The sequence below is a fragment of the Alligator mississippiensis genome, chromosome 1 (genome assembly GCF_030867095.1).
Source record: "Alligator mississippiensis isolate rAllMis1 chromosome 1, rAllMis1, whole genome shotgun sequence".
Classification (NCBI taxonomy): Eukaryota; Metazoa; Chordata; order Crocodylia; family Alligatoridae; genus Alligator; species Alligator mississippiensis.
In genome coordinates, this window is record NC_081824.1 from 256,049,522 (window position 1) to 256,071,442 (window position 21,921).

Here is a 21,921-nt window from a genome sequence, read left to right on the forward strand (position 1 = left end):
TCTGATTAAATAGAACTCTGCCACAGTTTAAAGGTTGCATTAAATTATACAGTCATTACTTTTTTCAAAATGCTGTAGTTCCATTTGTTGAACTGAAAAAGGCACTTGGGGGCAGGTTACTTTTGCTTACCACTCTGAGGAAAAAAGATGTTCTGTTCATAACCTTTTTGCAGTTCAGAGATTTTAGAAGCAAGTATAGGTGGGTGATGTTACAACCACACAAAAAGTCATCGTGTAAAACCTGTCAGATCTTTGCATAGCAGATTTCTAAACCTTCCCCGCCCTCTTCCTCACTGCTCAACTCCCTCCCTTTTCTAAGTTTTCAGTCAAGATAAGCTCAGACTCACACCATGGGCAATTACAGAGGCATTGTAGGAGGCTACCTGGATTGTGCTTCTCTACCACTGAGGAACTTCTAACCATCTGTACCATGACCATAAAATGAAGGCTTCTCCAGGCATGCAGACAAGTAGGATTTTACTGCACATCTTTCTAATGGTGCTTCTTCTGAGTAATCATCAGGTTCACGGTAAGAAACATGCTTATCAATGTAATGCATCTTGATTTACTACCTTAAAAAACACAATCATAAACCAAGGAAGTTCCTATTGTAGTTTGGCAAGGGAAGCATTCAGATTATGAAGCTACAGTCAGATGTACAATGGCCAAATGAAATGGGGCATGTATCTAACATGCGCTAACAATAACGGGAGCATGGTTGTGGGGCAACTGAAACCAGGCCTCTGAGTTAGTGTGGAGATTAAATCTTGAGTAGATGGTGATTGGACTCAAACTTCCCAACCAAGTGCTCTGCAGAGTGGAGGCAGTTCATCTGGAGACCTTAGTTATGGCCTAGGGATCCTTCAGATGTGAATTAAGCCCAGATTATAGTCTGGGGTCTGCGTTTTCTGGTCTAACAATAGCAAAGCTTGTTTAAAATCACGTGTTGTAGACACACATTGATATTCCTCTTCTTTTTAATCACTGAAATTTTGTTGATTTCAAGAGGGTTACTCCTGACTTATGACTGGAGCACATGAGAACTGGGCCTTGTACTTTCATAACATATCGTACCTAATTCATCCCTGATGTTTTTACTGTAGTCGGTGGCTTCTTTAGCTTATTTTGACCCAGAGTGATTATGGACCACAAGGTCATGAGCCATCTCATGCAGGAGACCAGCTTTATACTTTGTATTTGGTGGTGGGGGGGGATTAATGGGAAAAAATGGGGCAGATGTGTTGTAACTGATACATTTATGGTGCTGTTACTTAAGTCAAGATTTGTGCAGCCAATATCTTGGTTTTAAAAGCATTTTAAGTACACTGTAAAAGTCAAGCTACATTATTTTGATTCCACGTACCAAATCAATTTTAGCTACTGTTGAAGTTCCAACACCTGGAATCTGTAGCATATTCCAGACTCTCCATAAAGGTCATGTTAATATAAAGAGACAGAAATTAAAATTAAGCAAACATCAGGAGCTCCTTTAGCCACAGGACACAAAAATGTCAGATGGGGTCTGAGATGTGCCCTATCTGGTTTGCCTGGCAGTAGGGGCTATTTGACTAGCTCTAGGCCACTATATGACCTGCACTTGGGCAAATGATTTAATACTCCTGTACCCTCATGTTGAAGGAGGGAAACAGCAGAACCGTTGTGAGCTGCCCCTATTACAGACCTTTGACTACACATGGTCACAGGCATGACACAAACATTTTATCTGTAGCTTTTCTGTGCTTGTTCCAAATTGCTTTCAAAAGCAAAAGAAATTATTCCAGCCCTACTTAACAGAAGAGCATCTGAAAATTCCCCTCTAACTGGGAACAGAAAAATGACTACTTCCCCTTCACCCACCAAAAGTGCTTCTGCTGGAAGTTTCATGCAAGAACAGACAAAGAAAAAAAAAAACCCAATGTTTCAGACATGCATGAGAGAGAAAATGCCCCAACATTTTCATTTCCAGCCTACTGAATTTGCATCTCCTATCTGACATGAAAGCCCTCCCAGCCTGGCATCAGCAGAGCTGCTGCTCTCAAGCAGCTTCCGGGATGACCCGCAGGAAGCATGTTATTACTGCATCACTTGAACACAAGTTGTGCAGAAAGCACTATCTTACCATCAGGAAAAGTAGAAGAAATGGGGAATCTTGTGGTTTTGAGGTCTTGTCTCGGATTTGCTGTGTTGTGCATTAATCTTCAACTTTGGAACTTTCATGCCAGGAAAAAATAAATATCCCCGTTATCAAGCTAGAGCCAAAATCTAAGGTAGTCTAATTTTCTGTATTGACTCAACTTTACAGGCAACTTTCATCAGTCAAATATCAGCTACAAGTGCTATAGTTCACTGTCAGACATCTAAGAGCAGATGTACATTAGACAATAATTGATATTTCTTTTCACAGAAAAAATTACTCTTTGCATATAAAGGAGAGTAAATATGAACTAGACACTGGTAAGACATTACGTTTGCCCTCTTAAAATTATATGAGGAAAGACAAAAGCGAAAGCTCCATCCACATCATTAATTTAGTCATGTTTCACATCCAGAATAAATTTGAGCAGAATAAATATGGATATTTATCAAGACACTTAAACACTCCATTATGCAACATGGCTGAGATAATGTTATTGTACAAATCTTACCTTATACCAGGGCAGACCAAGGAGGGTATGGCAGTGTGGTTGCACTCCCTTTCCACTGCTGTCCCAGGCACAGGGGGAGCCTCAGAGTCTCTATGGCTCCACTCAGATGCTGGTTGTGGTCATGTGGGGTGACGGGCTTCACAGGTGATAGTGGTGGTGGCATGCAGGTTTCTCTTTCCAGCACCAGCTCCCTGCCTGCCCCTCCCCTGTAGGTATCCCCTGGGAACAGGTGTTGGAAGGAGGAAGCTAAGTGCTGCCACTGCTCTCCCACTTGATGCAGGAGCAGGTGGAGCCCCAGGAACAGCCATGCAGGGAGCCAGGCTCAGCCAGGGACAGCAACAGTGGTACACAGATCCCCCCCTTCCAGTGCCTTATCCCAGCCAACAGGGGACACCAGGAAGGGGTGAGCAGAGACTGGGAACTAGGAGGAGGAAACTGAGTGCCATCACTGCTGTCCCCAGCCAAGCTAATCATCCCATGGACCCACTCCCCACAGTCTCCAGCTGGAGCAGGGCAGGAACAGCTCTGGCCCCCAAACCCCCAGGTCAGTCAAGGGGAAGCAGCAGTGGCCCTCCGCACCTTTTGTGCTCTTGCTTTTTGTCCAGGTACCCTATGCTGGCCCAGGGTCTCCAGTCATACCTTGCCCACAATGTCCCATGGTTGGAGGGATGGTGTACCCCCCTATAGGTGTACTTCTTGTGTTTTATCCATGAAGTTAGCTTGACAATTGTACTAGGTATTGATGCAAATCATGGATTTTTTCTCCAAGGTTGTGGAGGGACTACTGAAACTACCCTAAAAACAAAACAAGACCACCCTAAAAACCACCCCCATTAACCACCCTAAAAACAAAACAAGACAACTCCATAAGCATCACTCCACTCCAACATCACGAACAGCTGTCAGTAGAATGCAGGATGCAAGGCAAGCACTCGAATAGCGCCTTCACTACTATTCCACTCTGGATTTAGTTTTCCTATGTTGCAGGTTGGAGTAAAAGCAGAGTTGTCCATGAAACTCTGGTTGTGTATTTATTTTTAAAGGGAAGTTGTAAGAGACTCAGTGTTAAATGCGTGGCCCTAATAAAACGTACACATCTCACCACCATATCCCAGCCCATGAATTGTAATGAGGGCAGATTTGGTCCAGGAATTTTATGGCTTTATTAGATCTATATAAAATTGGTGATTGATTTTTAAAAAAGGTTACATCTTATGTCTTGCTTATTTTTTGCCTGAAGAATGGCATGGTTGATGCTTATTTCTTGTTGGAGAGGGGGACAGAAAAAGTGTCCAGTATAGAGAAACACTAACAAAACTAATACTGAGACATTTTAGCATGCCTACTGTTGTAGTACCCAGGTACGTATGGAGCTGTACATATCAATAATTTACACTTGGAGACAGAGACCTGACAAATTGCTTTTGATAAAATCATATTGGTGCATTTTCAAGTCTTTAGCCTTACATTTTATTTGCAAAGGTGCTTTGCACAGAGGAGGATAAGGAGAGGAGAGAGGAGCAGGAAGTGATTTGTAGCCCCTTTGCTTGTTCTTTGAGTGAGATAAAGGTTTCTTTTAAAACAAAAACAAGTAGCTGGTCTCTTATCGACACAGTTTTAGTAAGTAAACACTTATGTCCCTCCCCCTTCCCTTAAAAATAAAAAAGGAGAAGAAAATGATTATTGGGTGACATGAAAGTCTCAATGTTTAAACTTTATTTTTTTCCCTCCAAGTAACTCTTGGCAGGAGAAAAAGAAAAAAAAAAAAAAATCTCAGTTCTACTTCCTTTTTAAGACATTCCTAAGTTCCTCTCATGTCATAACCACACTATTCTCTTCTGTATTTTCTAAGGCAAAGGCAGGGCAAGGTAGGACTTCCTTTCTCAATATTAAAATAAATAAATAAATAAATAAATAAATAAAATAATTGAAAAGAGAATTTCCTCTTTCTGAGAAGTTATGGCATGTGCCTTAGCTAGGATATTTATTTCAGTGATGCATCAGACAGAATATTACTCTTTTTTATAAAGAATTCAGTATAGCCGAAAACTGAAGATTGGTTTTCTGCAACAGTACTCAGGTGTTGTAAAGCAGTGGTTTTCAATCTTTTCTCATTTGCAGACCTCTAAAATTTTTGAACAGATGTGCAGACCCCTCTGAATTGTAAGTGTGGGTATTCACATACTTTTCATTGATCATAGTCCTCTTTTGCAGAACTCTTAGAGATAAGTGATTTTGCAACCTGTGATCTTAGATTATCTAAAGGATATGCAGCTTTTGTCAGTATGATTCTACTGATGATTGTAAGTGCACACGGGATGTACAAGCAGCTACCTGTTTTGCAGATACCTTAATCTTGAGTTTTGCATCCAAGCACTGATCATGATCATCCTTCCTTAACACCCTGAAGGCATACGTTCTAGTATATCCAACTGTGACAGGCATTATTTTCAGCTGTCATCCCAGAACTTACTTACATACATCTAAATTATCATTTGTGGATTACATCATTTCTATCAGAGCACCAGCAAAAAAGCAAATAGATTTAAGATATTCTTACAAGACATAGCTAGTAAATGGTGCTCACCATTGCATGCTGATTCAATTTTGTTGGAGTGCTTCTATATTTTATATATAACCATAACATAGTCCAGTATTTGCCATAACAGGTACATGAAATCATCAATCCAATAAGACCTCTTACTTACTTCTTAGCATGCCGTGTGAAACCAGAAACTCATTATAAACCATTTTTTAACAGAAGTCTCAGGCCCACTATGCTCCCTTTAAACAGTCATTACAGGGAAGCTGGAAAGAGAATTGCTTTAATTGGTCTTGTGCAGTTTTGTTATAATGAAGTCAGGCACAAAAACTTTCAGACTTTCTTTACTTATAACATGTAAGACTTAAAGTGATGCAAACCCAAAGTTCTCTCTCTCCTTGTTCCCTGTAAGAAAAGGAACAAAGTTATAAGTACACATATACATACCCAAAAGAAGGAAACCAAAGCATAAATGCTCTACCTTTTTGGGCTACAGCTCTACAGCAGATTCCCTCATTAGTCACAGCATTTCTTGTCCACATCCAAATAAAATGAACTCAAGTTACATAGTTCCGAATTAGCACATTACAAAGGTTCACTTACCAAAGGTGATTATCCTAAAGAACCTCCTATAGGAGGTAGAAGGGCTTCTACAGCAAGACTTACTCACTGAATACCTTCACCTGGTAGGCTCATTAATAGTGAAAAATCAATAAGCATAAATAGATCAACAGCACCTAACCCTTCATTTGGGGTAGATGTGCAGGAAGAGCTTTACATATATTGCTCCTTCATGCATTAGATAGTCTTTTTTAAGCATTACACAAATGAGCTGTACGTCAGTGGTAGTGCTGTATTAGAAAAGGAAATGCGATCTACCTTGACCTATATTCAGTGACTCCCAGAAGTCCACAGGTGATGCTGAGAGGGTCAAGATAATCATTGGGCAGGAACAACATGAGGGAGAATCTACTGCATTAGAAGCAATCAGTTTTATCTCCCTTCCACCCTCATTATTTACTGAGCCTGATTTAAGGAAGGTGCAGTTAAACAGGAGAAGTATAAATTAAAGGAGCAAATTAGCAACACCTGCTGCACATCCAGTTAGCATGTCACCCATCATGCATGCTGAAATCAGAAAGGAAATTTATATACTTCCTGCGTTTCCTTTGTTGTTTCTTCAAAGAAGGCAGTGTTTCTGCCCTAATGATGACATCTTGTTACACTAGCCCATGCCAGCATTCGCGTTTTCAGAGTAAGCTGTTCTGGAATTCAGTGCACACTCATGCACTTTCTTTAGAAAAAAACCCAAAACAACAGCAATCACAGACACCTGGATCAATCAGCAAATCACTGATTTTAAGAGTAGCATTGCAGAAAAGTTTCAGAAAAGGATTTTCTCACTGTGATCACCTATGCAGGCATGTTCCAATGATCTGGGAAGCTGAAGTCTTTCTCTATAATGCTAGCATGGCACTAGTAGCAGAGGGATCAGCATCTCTACATTTCAGTGCTAGTTTGTCTCTGTAAGAAAGACACCTTCTGTCTCAAGGTCTCCCTTTCCTGGCTTCAGCTCAGTAAGACCTCTTTGTGAGAACTTCAGGATTTCAAAGAGGTCTGAGTTGAGATGGGCATCTCAGCAACACATTCCCCTAGCTCAGGAAGGTCCTACTGTTGGATGAAGGTTGCTGTCTCCAGTCCACAGTGGTCATAACCTTAGGGTGATGTCTGCCTGTTAGTAAAGCCATATTCCTTTCAACTGCATATTTATCTCAAATTCAAATGAAGAAAAAATCAATGTAATTATTTCTAAGTATGTGGGTCCAAGGAAATCCCCTCAAATGTGTAGCAACCCTTAGGGAGGTTTTCTGGAGTAATTGCTCCTTCCCAACTGACATCTGACCCTGTTTTTTCAATTTATGCATTACCATAGTAATGTACAGGGATTTGCAGATGAAGAAAATGTCATACCAGTGCTCTGAAAATGGCAAATCTAAGGCTTTTGATCCTGTAATAAGATCCTGGTGGATAAAACCCCTGCAATTCTGAGGAGCTGTTATGGGAACTAGGTCTAACTTGGACAAGACAGGGAATGTAGTATTAGTGTTGAGGAAGGAAGAAAGACAAAAAGTTACAGCACAAGCATGCTGTTGATGTTCATTCCCAATTTGTGAGAGTTACAATGGGGCCTTTAAAATCTGTTTCCAAGACAGAAGATTTTGCTTTCTAATCTAGGTCTTTGTTTCCATTTTCAGACCCTATTTAGCCATGTGGCGCTGTTGTGGTATCTATATGACCTACATTCTAAAAGACCAGTTGTACTTTCCTTTCATCAGAAATGGAAAAGTCTGAGTTACAAAGATCTCACCTTGTGATTAATTTAAATAACATGTACAGTCTCAATGAGGGATGTGTGTATGTGTAGTACAGTATTACATGTTCAGGCTTATAATATTTTTATTAATATTTCTAAATACTCTCAAAGTGTGTGTTTGTGTAGGGAGTATAGTGACAGAGTGGCATCTTGTTATGGCTCCAGAGGCAAGAGGTCAAGCCATGCCCTGGCTTTGTACTGATGTTGGAATTGTAATTCAGCTCAACCCCAGTTTTAAAAGGGTACTGGATCATTCAGGCTGGAGAGTCAAAGCACTCAGATGCGAGTAGATTTAACAGTCCATTGACAACGTAAACTGACATGTCTTAACCATTCTAGCTTGGGGAGGGACCTTTTAACTTTTTGATTCCCAAAGTCTTTTGTGTATATTAAGAAAAATCAGCTGGAAACACAATCACAAAAGAGAGCCAGCTGTGCTATCATTCAGGTTGAAAATCCGTTTATGTTGAAAGGTTGTAGTGCTCTAAAATCCTCATCCTGCAGGTGAGGATTTGGTGGACATTTGAAGGACATGGTGAACATCACGGAGGGTTATGTGCAAGAACTGCAGGGTTATTGTTCCAAATTTGGAGTAAATTGAACAGAGACTTCCAGAGATAACAGCCCCACTGAACAGCCCTGCCCAAACTTTTCTTAAAGGTGACAGACATTACCAAATGTTTGTGTGTGCTCATTGGGAGCAAACTATGGATCTAATCATACCCAAAATAGCATCAATTGCTGGGCATTTACCACAACTAAAGCATGGCAAATGCTTTGTGGAAGCAACATTGAAAGGTATTAAAAAAAAAGCTGGTTGTCAAGACTGTAGCATGTCTGATTCTTATACACTCAATAGATTACACAGTGCACTCACGAAACTAAGCAAGGTTTTCACATGAGCTGGGTTGCTTGAGGCAGATGCGTCATAGCCATTGAAACCCTTCACCAACCCTCAGACAAACATGTGGAAGAGCATAAAAAAAGAAGGCAAATTATTCTCTTAACATGCTTCTGTCACACGATTTTTTTGGTTTTCAATTTTGCAAAAATGTACTCTCAACATCAGTAAATGCTGAAGGCTGTTCAAAATATTTTGGAAAAGAAAATAAATTGCATATACAAATGCTTGCTGGGAGGAAGGGAGGTTTGAGGTTTAAGAGGTGGAAGAGATGGGGGAGAGATTTGGGGAATGGGAGAGGGACTGGTGAGGCATCAGAGGTAAGTGGTACCTACGAGGAGGATATTCTCCTGGTCCATTTTGTATGATAGGATTTGAGATCCTGTCTCTCTAGGGATGACCAAGCCCATGTCTTGGCTCTCAGTATGGGTGCCTAACTAGTCAGGTTTGAGTCCCTCTTGCTGCTGCCCAAATAGAAGCTGGGATTTGTTGGAAAAGGGCTTGACTTCTGATAAGGATCCAAGTCCCTCTGTTTGTCCTCTGCATAGAGGCTACCAATCTCTCCAGGAATATTTGAGCCCCACTCCCTGCCCTACCATGTGGACTGGGATCTGGGTAAGCAAGCCCTTCCTCCTTGTTAAGAAGCAAACAGTTGTGCCAGACCTCAAAACACACAGTGGGGTGGAATATTTAATACATATCACAGGTTTTAAGTATTGATAGTGGGGTGGGGGGAGGAGATGAGAGCACCCAATTAGATGAATGGAGCAGTTCACAGCTCCCAGAGCCAGTGTTTCAGCAAGGTATATTTTCATTTAAGTGAGAATATTACATAGAGCTGAAGAGGCCACTTTGAAAATCTCTTTAAACCCTTTTCTGTTTAAAGGTTGACTCTTTTAATTCACCTCAAATTGCCATGATTATTTAGGTCTGAAAATTAATTGGGCTTCATAGTGCTCCAGAATACAGTTAATGATCCAAATGTAGGGTGATTTAAGTCCAATTTTTCCTCAACATACAGCCTGCATCCTCTCAGGAAAACAGCATATTTAACCACTGAGGCAAAGGACAGACATTACACATAAACTGGTTTAAGTGATCAGAAGCTGATTTAAACCTGTGACAGAACACAGTCAGTGCACATAAACCAGTTTGAAAATGGCTGAAACCAGTTTGAGATAAACCTGGTTGAATGTAGTATCAGACTAAACTGATTTGGCTCAAACTGGTTTACGCAATGTCTGTCCCAGGCCCCTTGCTGGTTTAAGTCAAATCAGAGACCCCCCAGCATCCCGGCATGCTCTCTGGGCTGAGTGGGGCTCTTTGCTTCGCAGCAGGGCTGGCCCCTCCTCTGCTCTGTAGCCAGAGCAGGGGTGGGGCATGGCGAGATGCTGGCCTGCCATGGCCCCTAAGGCAAATTTCTCCCTCCATCCCCTCTCCCCCCTGCTGGCAAACCCGGCGGACCTCCACAGCTTTCAGGGAACCAGGTAGAGATGGAGTTAATTTCTCCCTCTGTCCAGCTTGTCTGCAGCCAGGGAGGGGATTAATTCCACAGCAGGAGCAGGGGACAGAGGCAAGACCTGCACCTGTAAGCCCAGAGCTAAGACCTGCAGGACCAGACTGAGAGGTAGGAAGTGTTGGCAAAGACCAAAAGTCATCATGCATATGTGCTGGAGATGGAGTTAAGGGAAACTGCAGACAGCTGGAAGTTGCACACCAAATAATGCAGAGAGCTACATTTACATTATCAAGCAGAACCTGTAAAAACTTAAACAAAGCCTTTCTGAATGCCTGGCTGTAAGGAAACACTCTGCCCTCAGGATTAGTAAGACTTATGCAAGGCTTTCTCTTGTCTTCCTGCTTTACATTTTAAGTTAGACTAAGTTGTGTATCAGCATACATAACTGGGTTTTACTGGGCTGTATCTTATCTTAGGTGATAATTTTTCATAGTTCCCTGTTGTATGCTTTGCAAATTGCTGTGTTCAATACATGCTTGCTTCAGAGAAAGGACTTTTTCCCCATTCCCACTCATCAATCTGGCAACAGCTCACCCTCCACCCCTAGGCCGGTGGCTGGCATCCTATGTGTCCGGCTAGCCCTGGCTGGTGCCTGGCCACACCCACTCTACTCTAGCAGGGAGGGTTGAAAGTCTTGGTGGGTGTCTCTCTTCCTCCCCGCTTTGGCAGTGGCTGGCACGCATGCTGTAGCACTTCCCAGCTTCTGGTTTGAGCTACTGCAGGCATGTGCCTGCATTTTCTGGTTTAACAGAGAATGTCTGTCCAGTTATTAATCAGTTTAAGCTGTGCAGCTTAGACTAACCTGCAAAGAATGAATCAGTTCAGGCTCAGGCTTTTTGAATGTTTGTCCCTAGCCTGACTGATTCCAGCAATGTCCTTTGAGCACATCAGAGTGATCAAATGATGGCTTTAAACAGATTGCAATCACACAGCCTATATCTTAGTTAGTGTACAGCACTACCCCCATACCTTCTTGAGGAAGAATGCTCAGTACTATACTGAACCAGTAAAATCATAAAAAAATATGCAAAGTTAATGCTTAGGGTCTGGGGGCCGTGGCCCTTTGGGCCTGAGACCAACTGCTGACCAATTTTCTGAAGGGATCTGGTGGCCTGTTTCTTTGGAAAAGTCTGTTCTTCCATGTAGGATACAGAATTTGTTGCAGTCTTACCCTTCTGTGTAGTCTGAGTTCTTCTTCCTGCTAACTGTATAGTTGCTGAGATGTGAAGAAACTGTACCACTCTTGATAGAAGAAAAGGGGTTGAGGGGACACTGAACTTCTTTTTCTGCCACCTACTGGTGGTTGAGTTTCCCTTGTCCCTGACCCCATTTCCACAGGTACACCCAAAAGCAACCCAAATATACATCTCTAAAACCAGGAAACATACAATAAGGTACACACCAAATCTGAGTGTAGTGGAGAGACTAGCTAAAAGTAGGGGCTGACATGGACTGCATGCCAAGCAGGAACATGGTTGAAACAGGACCAGGCAGTCCAGCAGGTGAGGGGCAGACTGGGAACATAGGGGTTGGTTCAGTATACAACGGTGTTACATAGCTAAAGTAAGGTCCTATCCATAATACAGGTACACTGCAGTAAAAGATGTTGGACATCAAGGAGCAACCATTATCTCATTTCATTATAATGAGGTGTGCGATGTAGGTACTGTACAACATTCTTTTCCTTTAGTAGCCAGTGTCTACTATCAAATATCAGATAGTAAAAGATTATGATATTTCAGTTTCCCAGATTTCAGAATTTGGGGGTTTGCTGAACTTGATCCTCTAAAAAGTACAAGACAAGCACAACTTCGTTACTTTTTCACTGATTTTATAACTGAATGGCAGTAGTACACTGAAAACTATTTAAGGCAGGAAACAGAAAACTAAAGTAAATCCCAGAATAGCAAAAATGTTGAACAAGAAATAACTAGAAAAACCCCAGCACACAATTATACCTGCCTTCTGAACAGCTGGAGTTCATGGTTTCAAATTCAGAGGTATGGTATATAAGAATAAGAGGAAGTAAATGTCAGTGGGAGGAAGCTGTGTGTGGGAAACTAAAAATTGATGCAATTTATATTTTCTTTCAGCTGGTCTGCTCATCAGATTATCCTCTCAGATGCACTAGTGCATCACTTCATAAATATGGCTTCATGAGGGGGTGAGAAATGTGAAGATGGACCTGATATTTTTTCCCAGTCTATTTATGCAATATTAGAAAAAATGCTACATTGTACAAGAGTTATATTTGCTCTGTAAATAACAGACCTAGCATGAAAAAATGAAAAAATTAAAAATTAAGTAATCTGCACGATATATCATTTGCTCTTCCACCCAAAGAGTTCTATTTCATGTTACCTATTTTTTTGGTAATGAAAGCCAGTCTCTAGTTAAGATAAAGGAAGCCATAATCTATACTATCTTGTCTGTAAATGAACCATAGGCATAGGTTAATCTGGTCATATGATTGGAATCTAAGGAAGTTTACACTGGATCAAAAAAAGTTGTGCATCCTGCCATGTCAAGACAGGCAGAGAGCAGTCCCAGGTCCCAGATCTGAGATCTGGAGCTACCTCTAGGATTAGGCAGGGGTGACCAGGCCCAGAACCCAGGGATGCCCCTGTCTAATTCCCAGGGATAGAGCCTGCAATGGCCATTCATTGGGATGGGGCATGAGGCAGTTCTAGTCCCATTTCAGCACCCAAGCTGTCTTCTGCCTGACCCTGAGGATTTGGAACGGGATAGCTGTGTCCCAGAATCTGAAGCTGCCTCATACCCTATTCTAACAATCAGCTAATCATCCAGATGGGGCACAGGGCAGCTCCAGGTCAGGGGCACATGCCATACATTCAATTTAAAGCATGATACAAACTGTCTATGGAGAGGTTCCACAATAAATGTAGGGTATCTTTGTTGATGGTTTGTCATTTTATCACATCATAAATTGGCTGAACAAGTGGCATGTTATAATTTATGCTGCAATTTAGATATTAATCACACCATTAATGTAAAAGTTGCTGGGGTCTAGATAGATATAATACATAGAGAATTCAGGTAAGAAGTAATGAGAGTCAGAAGAGAATAAAAGAATTATTGGGCAATATACAATATGAAACAAATCATATTTTTACATGGTTTTTGTCTTTTCCAGGAGTAACTTGTTCTGTTGAAGTTATGATTAAAAGGCAGTCCCGATATACAGGCAAATCTGGGCAAGTTGCGACTATAGAATGTCCAGTAAAATACTGCCATGAGAAGCCATCCATGTCTTGGTGCAAAGTAGAAGGGAACGACTGCTTACCTCTGCAAACCAGGGAAACCTACACAAAATGGACAGAAGATACCATATTTGTTCTGACTTTTTCCTCAGTTCATCGGAACGACAGTGGGCTTTACCGTTGTCAAGCAATATCAGGCAATATAAGCAGTGTAAGCCATTCAGTAAATGTTACCATTTTAGGTAAGTTTTTGAGGCTCCTTTATTGTGAAGGGCTTCTCTTTATTCAAATTGATCTGAAGTATAAAACATTCGCCCTGGTTGATCATTTTTTTCTCCAAGCATGTTATTCAGTGGTATAGAAACAAGGTTAGTGCAAGGATTGTTTAGGAATAATTTCCCATGCTATTAGCTACCACAGTAATCAAGTATCACTCACTTCATAATGTTCCCATCACTGTCTTCCCTCTTTGGTCAGTGGGAAGAGATCGAGCAGGACACAAAAGGATTATAAAAGGAAAATATGGTCACGGGAAGATTTTAGAATCTCTTGAGATTTAAGGTGACATGTGAATGGCCTATCTAGTAGTAGGAAACATCAGTCATAGGCAAGGAAGATTAGGAAAGGATGGTTTAGTCGTAAGTCATATGAATCATCTGGGGCACATATGGTGCTTGTTGGTAGACAAGTAGACAAGGACACCAGAACAGAGGGGAAGAAACAAATCAGGAGAGACCAGTCTAAGAGCAATAGCTGTCAGGCCCAATTTGCATTTTCTGTTTCCTGAAGCAGATGGATGATAGCCCCCTCAGAGTGGCACTGTATACACACCAGTGAACTTGTGTTCCTGGGAGAGTTTATTGATGCATGTCCAATGCTGCAGTAATGGGGCTACATTATATTCATTTGGGGTATTAAGTGCACAAGGTGGATGTGACATCCTTCACTGCAATGCTCTCCAGTGTTGTTGAGGTGAAGTACACATATGCCCCGAGAGAAAGCATGGAATAAATAAGAAAATAAGAAACAAATAAGAAATAAGAAAAAGAGCACTCACAAGTACTGTTGCTTGGAAAAATGGTGAAACTAATACTATTAGAATATTATTCCACTTAGCTTTTTATTTTTTTTAAGTCATATCAAGGAAGTCAGAATAAAATATTCAAGTATTTCTCAGGCAGCACTAAAGGACAAGTACTGTCTTCTATCCCATCAACTACATTTCTTCTTTCTTGTCATGTTTTTTACTTCAATTAAGGGGAAACGTTACTGTCTGAGGGTAGAAAACGTAACCTGAGAAGAGAATGTCACGCATTCTCAGACATGTTTCATTTCCCTCCTCTTTTCTGTTTCAGAAGGAGATACAAGTACCTCTGCAAATCCATCAACAAGTACGTTATGAGTTTTATTCTCCTAAAATAAGGGAAGTACCCAGTATTTATATGAGCATCTTGTGTGGATTCTTTTGCATATGCAGGAGTTCTATTTAACCAAAATGCCGAATCGCCAGTTGTTACCTGATAAAGTGCTTCGCTTGGAATAAAACTCATTGTGATTAGTTTCCAAGTCTAATATCCCCAGAGCTCCCAGAGCCTCCTGCTGTTGCCCCAGACAACTTATGTCAGTAGAAGAGAGGCAAAGCCGGTAAAATATTCTCTAGCAGAAGCACCGCAGCACATACTTTTAATTTCTCTCACACACATAACAGAGTCCTCCTACATAACCCACAGGCTGTCCCTACTGGGAAGAGGCCTACCGTGTCATGATGTAAACACACCTTTACTTGTGGTTGTGGAAAATAATTACCCAAAGCCATAATCTGATCATCTGCTGGGCCTATTCAGTGATGTTACCCACACACTGTATGCCAGCTGACACCATACACCAATGGTCCACAGCAGAGACCTCATTTACAGAAAAAGAAACCATGCATCCTGTATGTTACAAGCATTTAAAAACAGAGATAAAGGGATATGGTTTTTATTATCTTTCTGCTCTTTTCCTTTTTCACCCTATTTCGCTTACTGTCTTCCTCAATTTTGGCGCTATGTACATGGAGTGCCCAGTATATAAATATAGCCCTCACTCCACTAATCTGGCTCCTTCTTTTCATTCTGCCATCTTTCACATGGGAGGTTAAGGATAGACTCCAGAATAAAGACTGAAACATCTACATGTGTGATTGTTTTTTTCAAGAGCGCCAAGAGTTTAGCTTCAATGGGAACTCAGCACTGTGAAAAATTAGGCTACTGCCAGTCAGGAATCTGAGAAACAGATGCTTGCCTTTAGAACTGTGAATGTTAGATTTTCTTCTCTAAGTGACATTTGGGTTTTTTTTTCAGTTTTCTATTTTGTAAGGCTGTACAGTTCAGGCTTATTTACACTGCAGTGTTTAGGAAAGGGATAACTGAAGAAGGAAGAAACAGTCTAGACTTTACAGCAGTCTTGAGTAGCTTCTTAATACTAACCCCCTGTTTTTCAGCCAGCCTTTCACAATCCACTAAGTACATTACTTCATCCACTGCTCTGTAGGATGCTTGTTTAGCTACCCCAGTTAAGGATGATCTCAAAATGTCCTCTTAGGAGATTAAGCAATTAATGAATTAAACTATTTAAAACTGATTAGATAGATCAAAATAACTCAGCTAACATTCTCTACTACATACTAATACATTTCAGTGGAACTTGCAGATACCACCAGCATCCAACAAAATCCCCAAGGATATAAAAATGACAATATGAAGTGGATTATTTATGGCACATCATCTCTGGGGGCGTTGTTTCTACTCATCCTGATATGCCTATGTTGTCTCAAATGGCACAAAGGTGAGCTCTCCCTCCATTTTACCTATTGCTCCTGTGGCTTTTTTCTGCTGTCCTTATTGTGAAGTATCTATTTCTCCAAGGGCACGCCTACATGTCACCCTACATCACCATAGTGATGCACCACATCACCATACAACATGCTTTGGTGATGTAGCAATCACATGAGTCTACATGTGACCACTAGCTACTTCGCTGCAGCATTACTCTCCCCCATTTTAGTGTGCCCCTATGGCGAAGTAGTGGCTAAAACTAACCATGCACCATACACACAGTGCAGTATGGCTGGTTACTGCACCATGCTTTAGTACTTCTGTTGGGAAGTACTAAAGCACAATGCAGTAACAATGTTACCACAGGGCAACATGTAGACATGCCCTAAAAGTCATAACTGGTTGAAGACATTTTCTGGCAGAAACCTAGCTGTGTACAGTGATGATTCTTTGGCAGTTTCACTTCTTCCATATGCATAATCCAGGCAGAGAGGAAGAAGTTTGAATAAACACAAAACAAACTTAAACCTTAAACCCTGCCTCTAATTGTTTCAAATGGTGCCATTAATTTTTTTTTTCTATTTTGAGGAAAAGTCATTGAACATGCAACAATGTCTGAGAGGGAGAGTTAACTCTATTATTAGTCAAAACCCATTTAAGTGCATTCTACTTCTCTTATTTCTCTCTGAGTTTTCAGTCAGTTCCATTATTCTTCTCCTCTTAAGCTGTTGTACTGCATGGTATTCACCAGCACCTCAGAAATAGATCCCATAGTTCAAATACATCTTGATTTAATGAGAGGTAGTATTCATTTCTCTTTCCTACTTTTGAATGGTAATATCTATACAATTTTTTGACTTTCCAGTACAAGGTGTTATACTTGCATGGTGGAGGGCATGACTTTGAATGTATTCCATGATTAATGCCTGAGATTGGAAATCCTTCCCCATCAGTTATTATGGGGGAGGTTTTCCCCAGTATGCTGGAATGCTCTCTTCTCATATTCAAAAGAGCTATGTAGTGACACAAACATATTCTATAAACTCTCTGTCACATTTCCCAATTCTTGCTTATTAGCTGTTGTCAACATAGAATCTATTTTGATTGCACTAACACAGATTTTCCATTTTGGAGCTGGATCACTTAGGGTAGGGACAGACATTCAAAAAGCCTGAGCCTGAATTGATTCAATCTTTGCAGGTTAGTCTAACACAGCCAGGCTAAATCAGTTTTGTAACTGGACAGACATCCCAGAAATGCAAGCACATGCCTGCAGTGGCTCAGGCTAGAAGCTGCAGGGGGTGGGGAGGGGCACTAGAGCAGCCCTCCCTTCCTTCTACAGCATGGAGCTGGGGGGGTGGGGTAGGGGTGGCCAGGCTTGGGCAGGACGCTGTGATTAGTCCAGCAGGGAATTGATAACAGTGTTTCTCACCCAATTAAGAAAAGAACATAGGGACAGTACCAGCTACTTGTTGATTCTGCCTGGTGATCCTACCTGTTGATTTGGCATGGACCATAGCCAGCATGTGGTCTGCTAGCTAATACACAGACATCTCTCAGCAAAGCAGAGGGAAGCAGAGAATTTCTGCTTAGTGGGAAGTGGGGGAGGGAAGGAGAGGGGGGGAAGCAGCCTGCAGTCTCTGGAGCTGCAGCCAGGGACCAGAGGGAAGGGGCCAGCCCTACTGTAGAGCAGAGAGCCCTGCCCAGCCCATAAAGCATGCTAGGATGCTGGGGGCCTCTGGTTTATCTTAAACCAGCAAGGGGTCTGGGACAGACATTGCATAAACCAGTTTAAGCCAAATCAGTTAAGTCTGATACTACATTCAATCAGGTTTATCTCAAGCTGTTTCAGCCATTCTCAAATTGGTTTATGTGCACTAAGCATCTGTTGTTACAGGTTTAAATCAGGTTCTGATCACTTAAGCCGGTTTATGTTTAATGTCTTTCCCTAGCCCCAAGGAAGGAAGTGTTTTAGTAGTGTCCACAACCCCCTTCCTACTCGAAGGAAGACAAATCACACAATAGTTCACTGACACATTTTCTTTTCTTTTCTTTCTTTCAGTGAAATCCAAGACAACTCCAGCAACTTCACAGACAGAAATAAACATGGTATGCTTGAGCTCTGCTGTAGTACCAAACCTTACCACAATGATTCTCAACCAGAGTGCTGCAAGGTTTGGGGGTTTTTTTGAGTGCTGTGGAGTGTTTCACAATATTGCACTATTAGCACTAAAAATACAGCACTAAACCACTGCCATAGTATAATCTGTGTAATTATGGAGTGCTGAAAGCATGCTTTATGTTGTAGGAACAAAGGAAAGCAGTTGCTTACCTCACAAAGCAAACTGTCTGAATAAGACTCAGCATATACCATGACTATGACACATAGGGTGAAATAAAAACTTTAAGTGAAAAAACATTTATATAAAAAATTGTTCTATACTTGTTGGGTTGTAGCAGGTCAAGAACTGTTGGAAGAAATCTAATTGGGATAGGATCCTGAAGGGACATAGGAATGGAGGGCTGGGCACATGGGGAAATGTGGAAGATGCAAAGAGGTTCAGTATGGGGATTTTCAGGAGAGGAGCCTGGATAGGATGCTGTCATTGGAAAGGGGGATTAAAAAAACAAAAAGGAGAGATACAGTAAGACCAGAGTTAGGCAGAACAATGAAAAGGAGGGCAAGAAGTTTGAATTTGATGTGGAAATGAGAGAAAGCAGAAATCAAGGGATGTTGTTGAGAAGCAAACAAAGAAAGGTGGTATTAGTAGAAACTACAGACCATTAAGGGCTGAGAAGTCATAGGACAAGATGAATGAGGCCTTGCTATAGTCCAGGTAAGAGAAGTATTGTCCAAGGGGAACCAGTGGTATTTGGGGGAGTAGAAGGAAAAAGAGCCAAAACCCTCAGACAGAAGGAAAGGAAAATAATTACCAGTGGGGGACTGAGGCATGGCAGGAGCAGGTCGGGGGGGGGGGGGGGGAGAGGGGAGGGGGAGAGAGAGAGAGAGAGAGAGAGCGAGCAGCAGTGAGCTGAGGAGAAAGACAGGAAAACTGAATCAAGCCTAGAGTGGAGGAGAAATGCCATATTGCACACAAGGAGAGGAGACTGAGCAAAAAGAAGAGGCTCCTATAAGTGGCTAGCATGAGATGATTTGATATTTGCAGAACTTGCTGAGGAGTTGAAACAACATACGGCAAAGTGCAGGGGGTTCAAGGAGTCATTTAGAGAAAAGCACGTTAAAGCACCAGGAACAGAACATGACAGAACAGAGATGGAATGTAGGTGGATGAGCAAGTGGGGCCAAGTAGAGGTCTCTAGGCTCAGCAATACACCAGTTAATGAGCAGATTTAAAGAATCTGGATAAAGAAAAACGGAATTTAGGTTATGACAGAAGTGAAGGGAGTTTAGGAGATAGGAAGGGTGAGGGCAAGTTGAGAGAAAGGGAGAATCTTGGATTCTGAGACAAGTGAGAAGAGTGACGGGCCATAAAAGTGGAGTAGATGAGCTTCGGCAAAATGGTATCAGCTTTGCCCTGAGATTAATGAGATCATATAAAGAGAGAAGAAGAAGAGGAGGAGAAGAAAGAAGACAAGACTGACTTTGGTGAACAAGGTAGAGAAAGGCTAGAGGTGTGTTAGTCAATGCTTTCTAATATTTTCCTAACATTTAGTGCATGAACTCAACACCCTGTATCCCTGTCTCATACGTAGGCTCCACCTGCCATGTCCATACCTAATACACAGTTCCATACAGAGCTAAACCCCATTCTGTTCTCTTGCAGGTCAACAGCCCTACAGATGTCCAATCCTACATCAACAGGACTCCTGCAGCTCAAAATGAAGGGGCTACATTTGACTACTGCATCATGAAAAGCCAACTACAGCTGCCAGATGGAAGTGCAGTTTATGACAATGATGTTCCTCACTGGAATGGTCATGGGGCAGAACCAAGGCCTGCCTGTGACAAACCTGCTATCCCTTCTAAACTACGCTTAACAGAGAGCCTAGACTCCATCGTTTATGCTTCACTAAATCATTCTGCTGTTGCAGACAATTTCCTGCCAAGAGAGCTAGATGTAAATATTGAACTTACAGAATATGCTGCTATTAATGTGAAGAAATAAGTTGGGCAATGACAACTCCTTCCTTTAGCCAATACCTTAATGTTGTGTGTGCCACTAGGACTCCAGTTTCACCACAGGGACATCTTTCCTTTTTATCTAGGGGGGTTTCTCTTTGTTTAGAAGAACATAATCATTCTGATGATATGTTCTGGAATTCACACTTTAATGGAGCTCACATGGATAGCTCTGTATTAACAAGTGCATAGGTCTTTTCCATCACCCTTGTGAATTTACTTGAAACTCTCATGTTCTTGGAAAGTCTCTTTGTCTCTATTCAAACATAGCCCAGAGCTAGGTAAACCCTTGGACAGATCACATTTGTTTTAAAAGTAAGACTAAAAAAGTAAGACTGAATGCATAGGATTTTTTTTTTCTAAATTATAAAAGGCAGTGAGCTATACTAGTTCCATCTGGGGGAAATAATGGGTTATTTTTGTTCATGGAGTTTTTGCAGATTCACATTTTGCTAGAACAAATATATTTAAAGCTTAAAAGACTACATGTCTTTTGGAAGTTTTCTATGAACCCCAAGAATGTATAAACCTGCTACTAACCAACAACAAGCTTTTTTGGGGGTTTTTTTTACTGCTAGGTTATGTTTCTTAACCACCAGCCAGTTTAGGAAAAGTTACCTAAATAACATGAAGAATGATCAGGGAGTAATCAGTGGTAATGGAGAAGTATGAATATAAAGGGGGTGGGAGGGGGGGGGAAAGAGGTGGAATGTACTTAAGCTCTTGAATGAATGAATTAACATAATAAGTGCATACATTAAATGGATGAATTTACAGGTAATGGATATGATATTACAAGCTCTATTACTGACACATAGATCCCTACCTCCAGCAGAAGGAAGCAGAGATTCATTTTTCTATGGCTTTCCTAGATATGTGCTATCCATGTGCCAACAGAGGCAGAATGCTGCTGTCCACATTCTCATACATGAAAAGAGCCACAAATTCATCCCCATTTCAGTTGAGGACCTAGTTAAGAAGTGCTTTCATTTTTATAAACCCTGCCTGAGGTAAGCAACTCATGCCTACTTCTGACATCATATCACTTTCATCTTTACTCAGAGCCTCCTGTCAGATTCCCTCAAAACTGTTTCTGCAAAAACATTCATCCTTCTTAGGTCCTTCCATCTCCTTCATCTCAGCACATCCATGAGTCTTTCAGAATTTCACCTGAAACGCAGAGTCTTCCTTACCTGTGCTACTTATTTTTTCCTCCCCCATTACTTTCATATTGAACTGAACAATTTATTTATGCTGAGTGATTGAGATGCATTTTGCATGGAAGACAGACTTGGTCAGGACAATTTATTGTGCTGGGGATGGAGGCAGGGGGTGTGAGATAGGCAAAGAGAAAAAAGAGCTATTTATCAATTTGTCTACTGCAGTTAGTTCATTTATAAAAGTTATGTTGATTCATTTTTCATAATGGTAATGAGCATTTTTTGTAGACAAATGGCTGTTCACAAACTGTTCTCATAAAGCAGTCATTACTCATTATTCTGGGGCTGTTTTTGGTTACCCAAGAGATGTGTTGTTGCCTCTGTCCTAAACAGACAATGAAAACTTTGCATCAATAAATGGACAATAAATGATGAAGGATAGCAGCTTTCACTCATGTAAGTTAACCTTGGATCATGTAAAAATGTGTGCAACTGGAGATAATACTAATAAAAATATTATCTCCAAAGCTGGATACAAACAGAACTCCCTCCACATTTATCTTTTGGGAAGGGATGGGGAGAAGAGAAAGATCTGATGCTTG

At 41.2% G+C, this 21,921-nt stretch overlaps 1 protein-coding gene and 1 long non-coding RNA gene across 2 annotated transcripts; one reads left to right on the top strand and one right to left on the bottom strand.

The window, feature by feature from the left end:
* Positions 1-218: 218 nt before the first annotated feature.
* BTLA (B and T lymphocyte associated) lies at positions 219-20,845 on the top strand. Its single transcript, XM_059720515.1, has 6 exons — positions 219-529; positions 13,136-13,444; positions 14,558-14,593; positions 15,894-16,028; positions 18,081-18,127; positions 19,804-20,845. The coding sequence occupies exons 1-6, from the start codon at positions 442-444 to the stop codon at positions 20,143-20,145; spliced, it is 957 nt and encodes a 318-aa protein (XP_059576498.1). The 5' UTR covers positions 219-441; the 3' UTR covers positions 20,146-20,845.
* On the bottom strand, positions 398-13,139 carry LOC109280365 (uncharacterized). The gene is made up of 2 exons (XR_002086659.2): positions 5,791-13,139; positions 398-5,592 (listed from the first exon to the last, which is right to left on the bottom strand). It is a non-coding gene; the product is annotated as an uncharacterized LOC109280365 (long non-coding RNA).
* Positions 20,846-21,921: the final 1,076 nt, after the last annotated feature.

Coding starts and splice junctions, on each gene's coding strand:
- BTLA (XM_059720515.1), top strand. CDS start 442: ATGAAGGCTTCTCCAGGCATGCAGACAAGTAGGATTTTACTGCACATC. Junction 14,594..15,893: donor CTCTGCAAATCCATCAACAA/GTACGTTATGAG, acceptor TGGAACTTGCAG/ATACCACCAGCATCCAACAA. Junction 18,128..19,803: donor CACAGACAGAAATAAACATG/GTATGCTTGAGC, acceptor GTTCTCTTGCAG/GTCAACAGCCCTACAGATGT.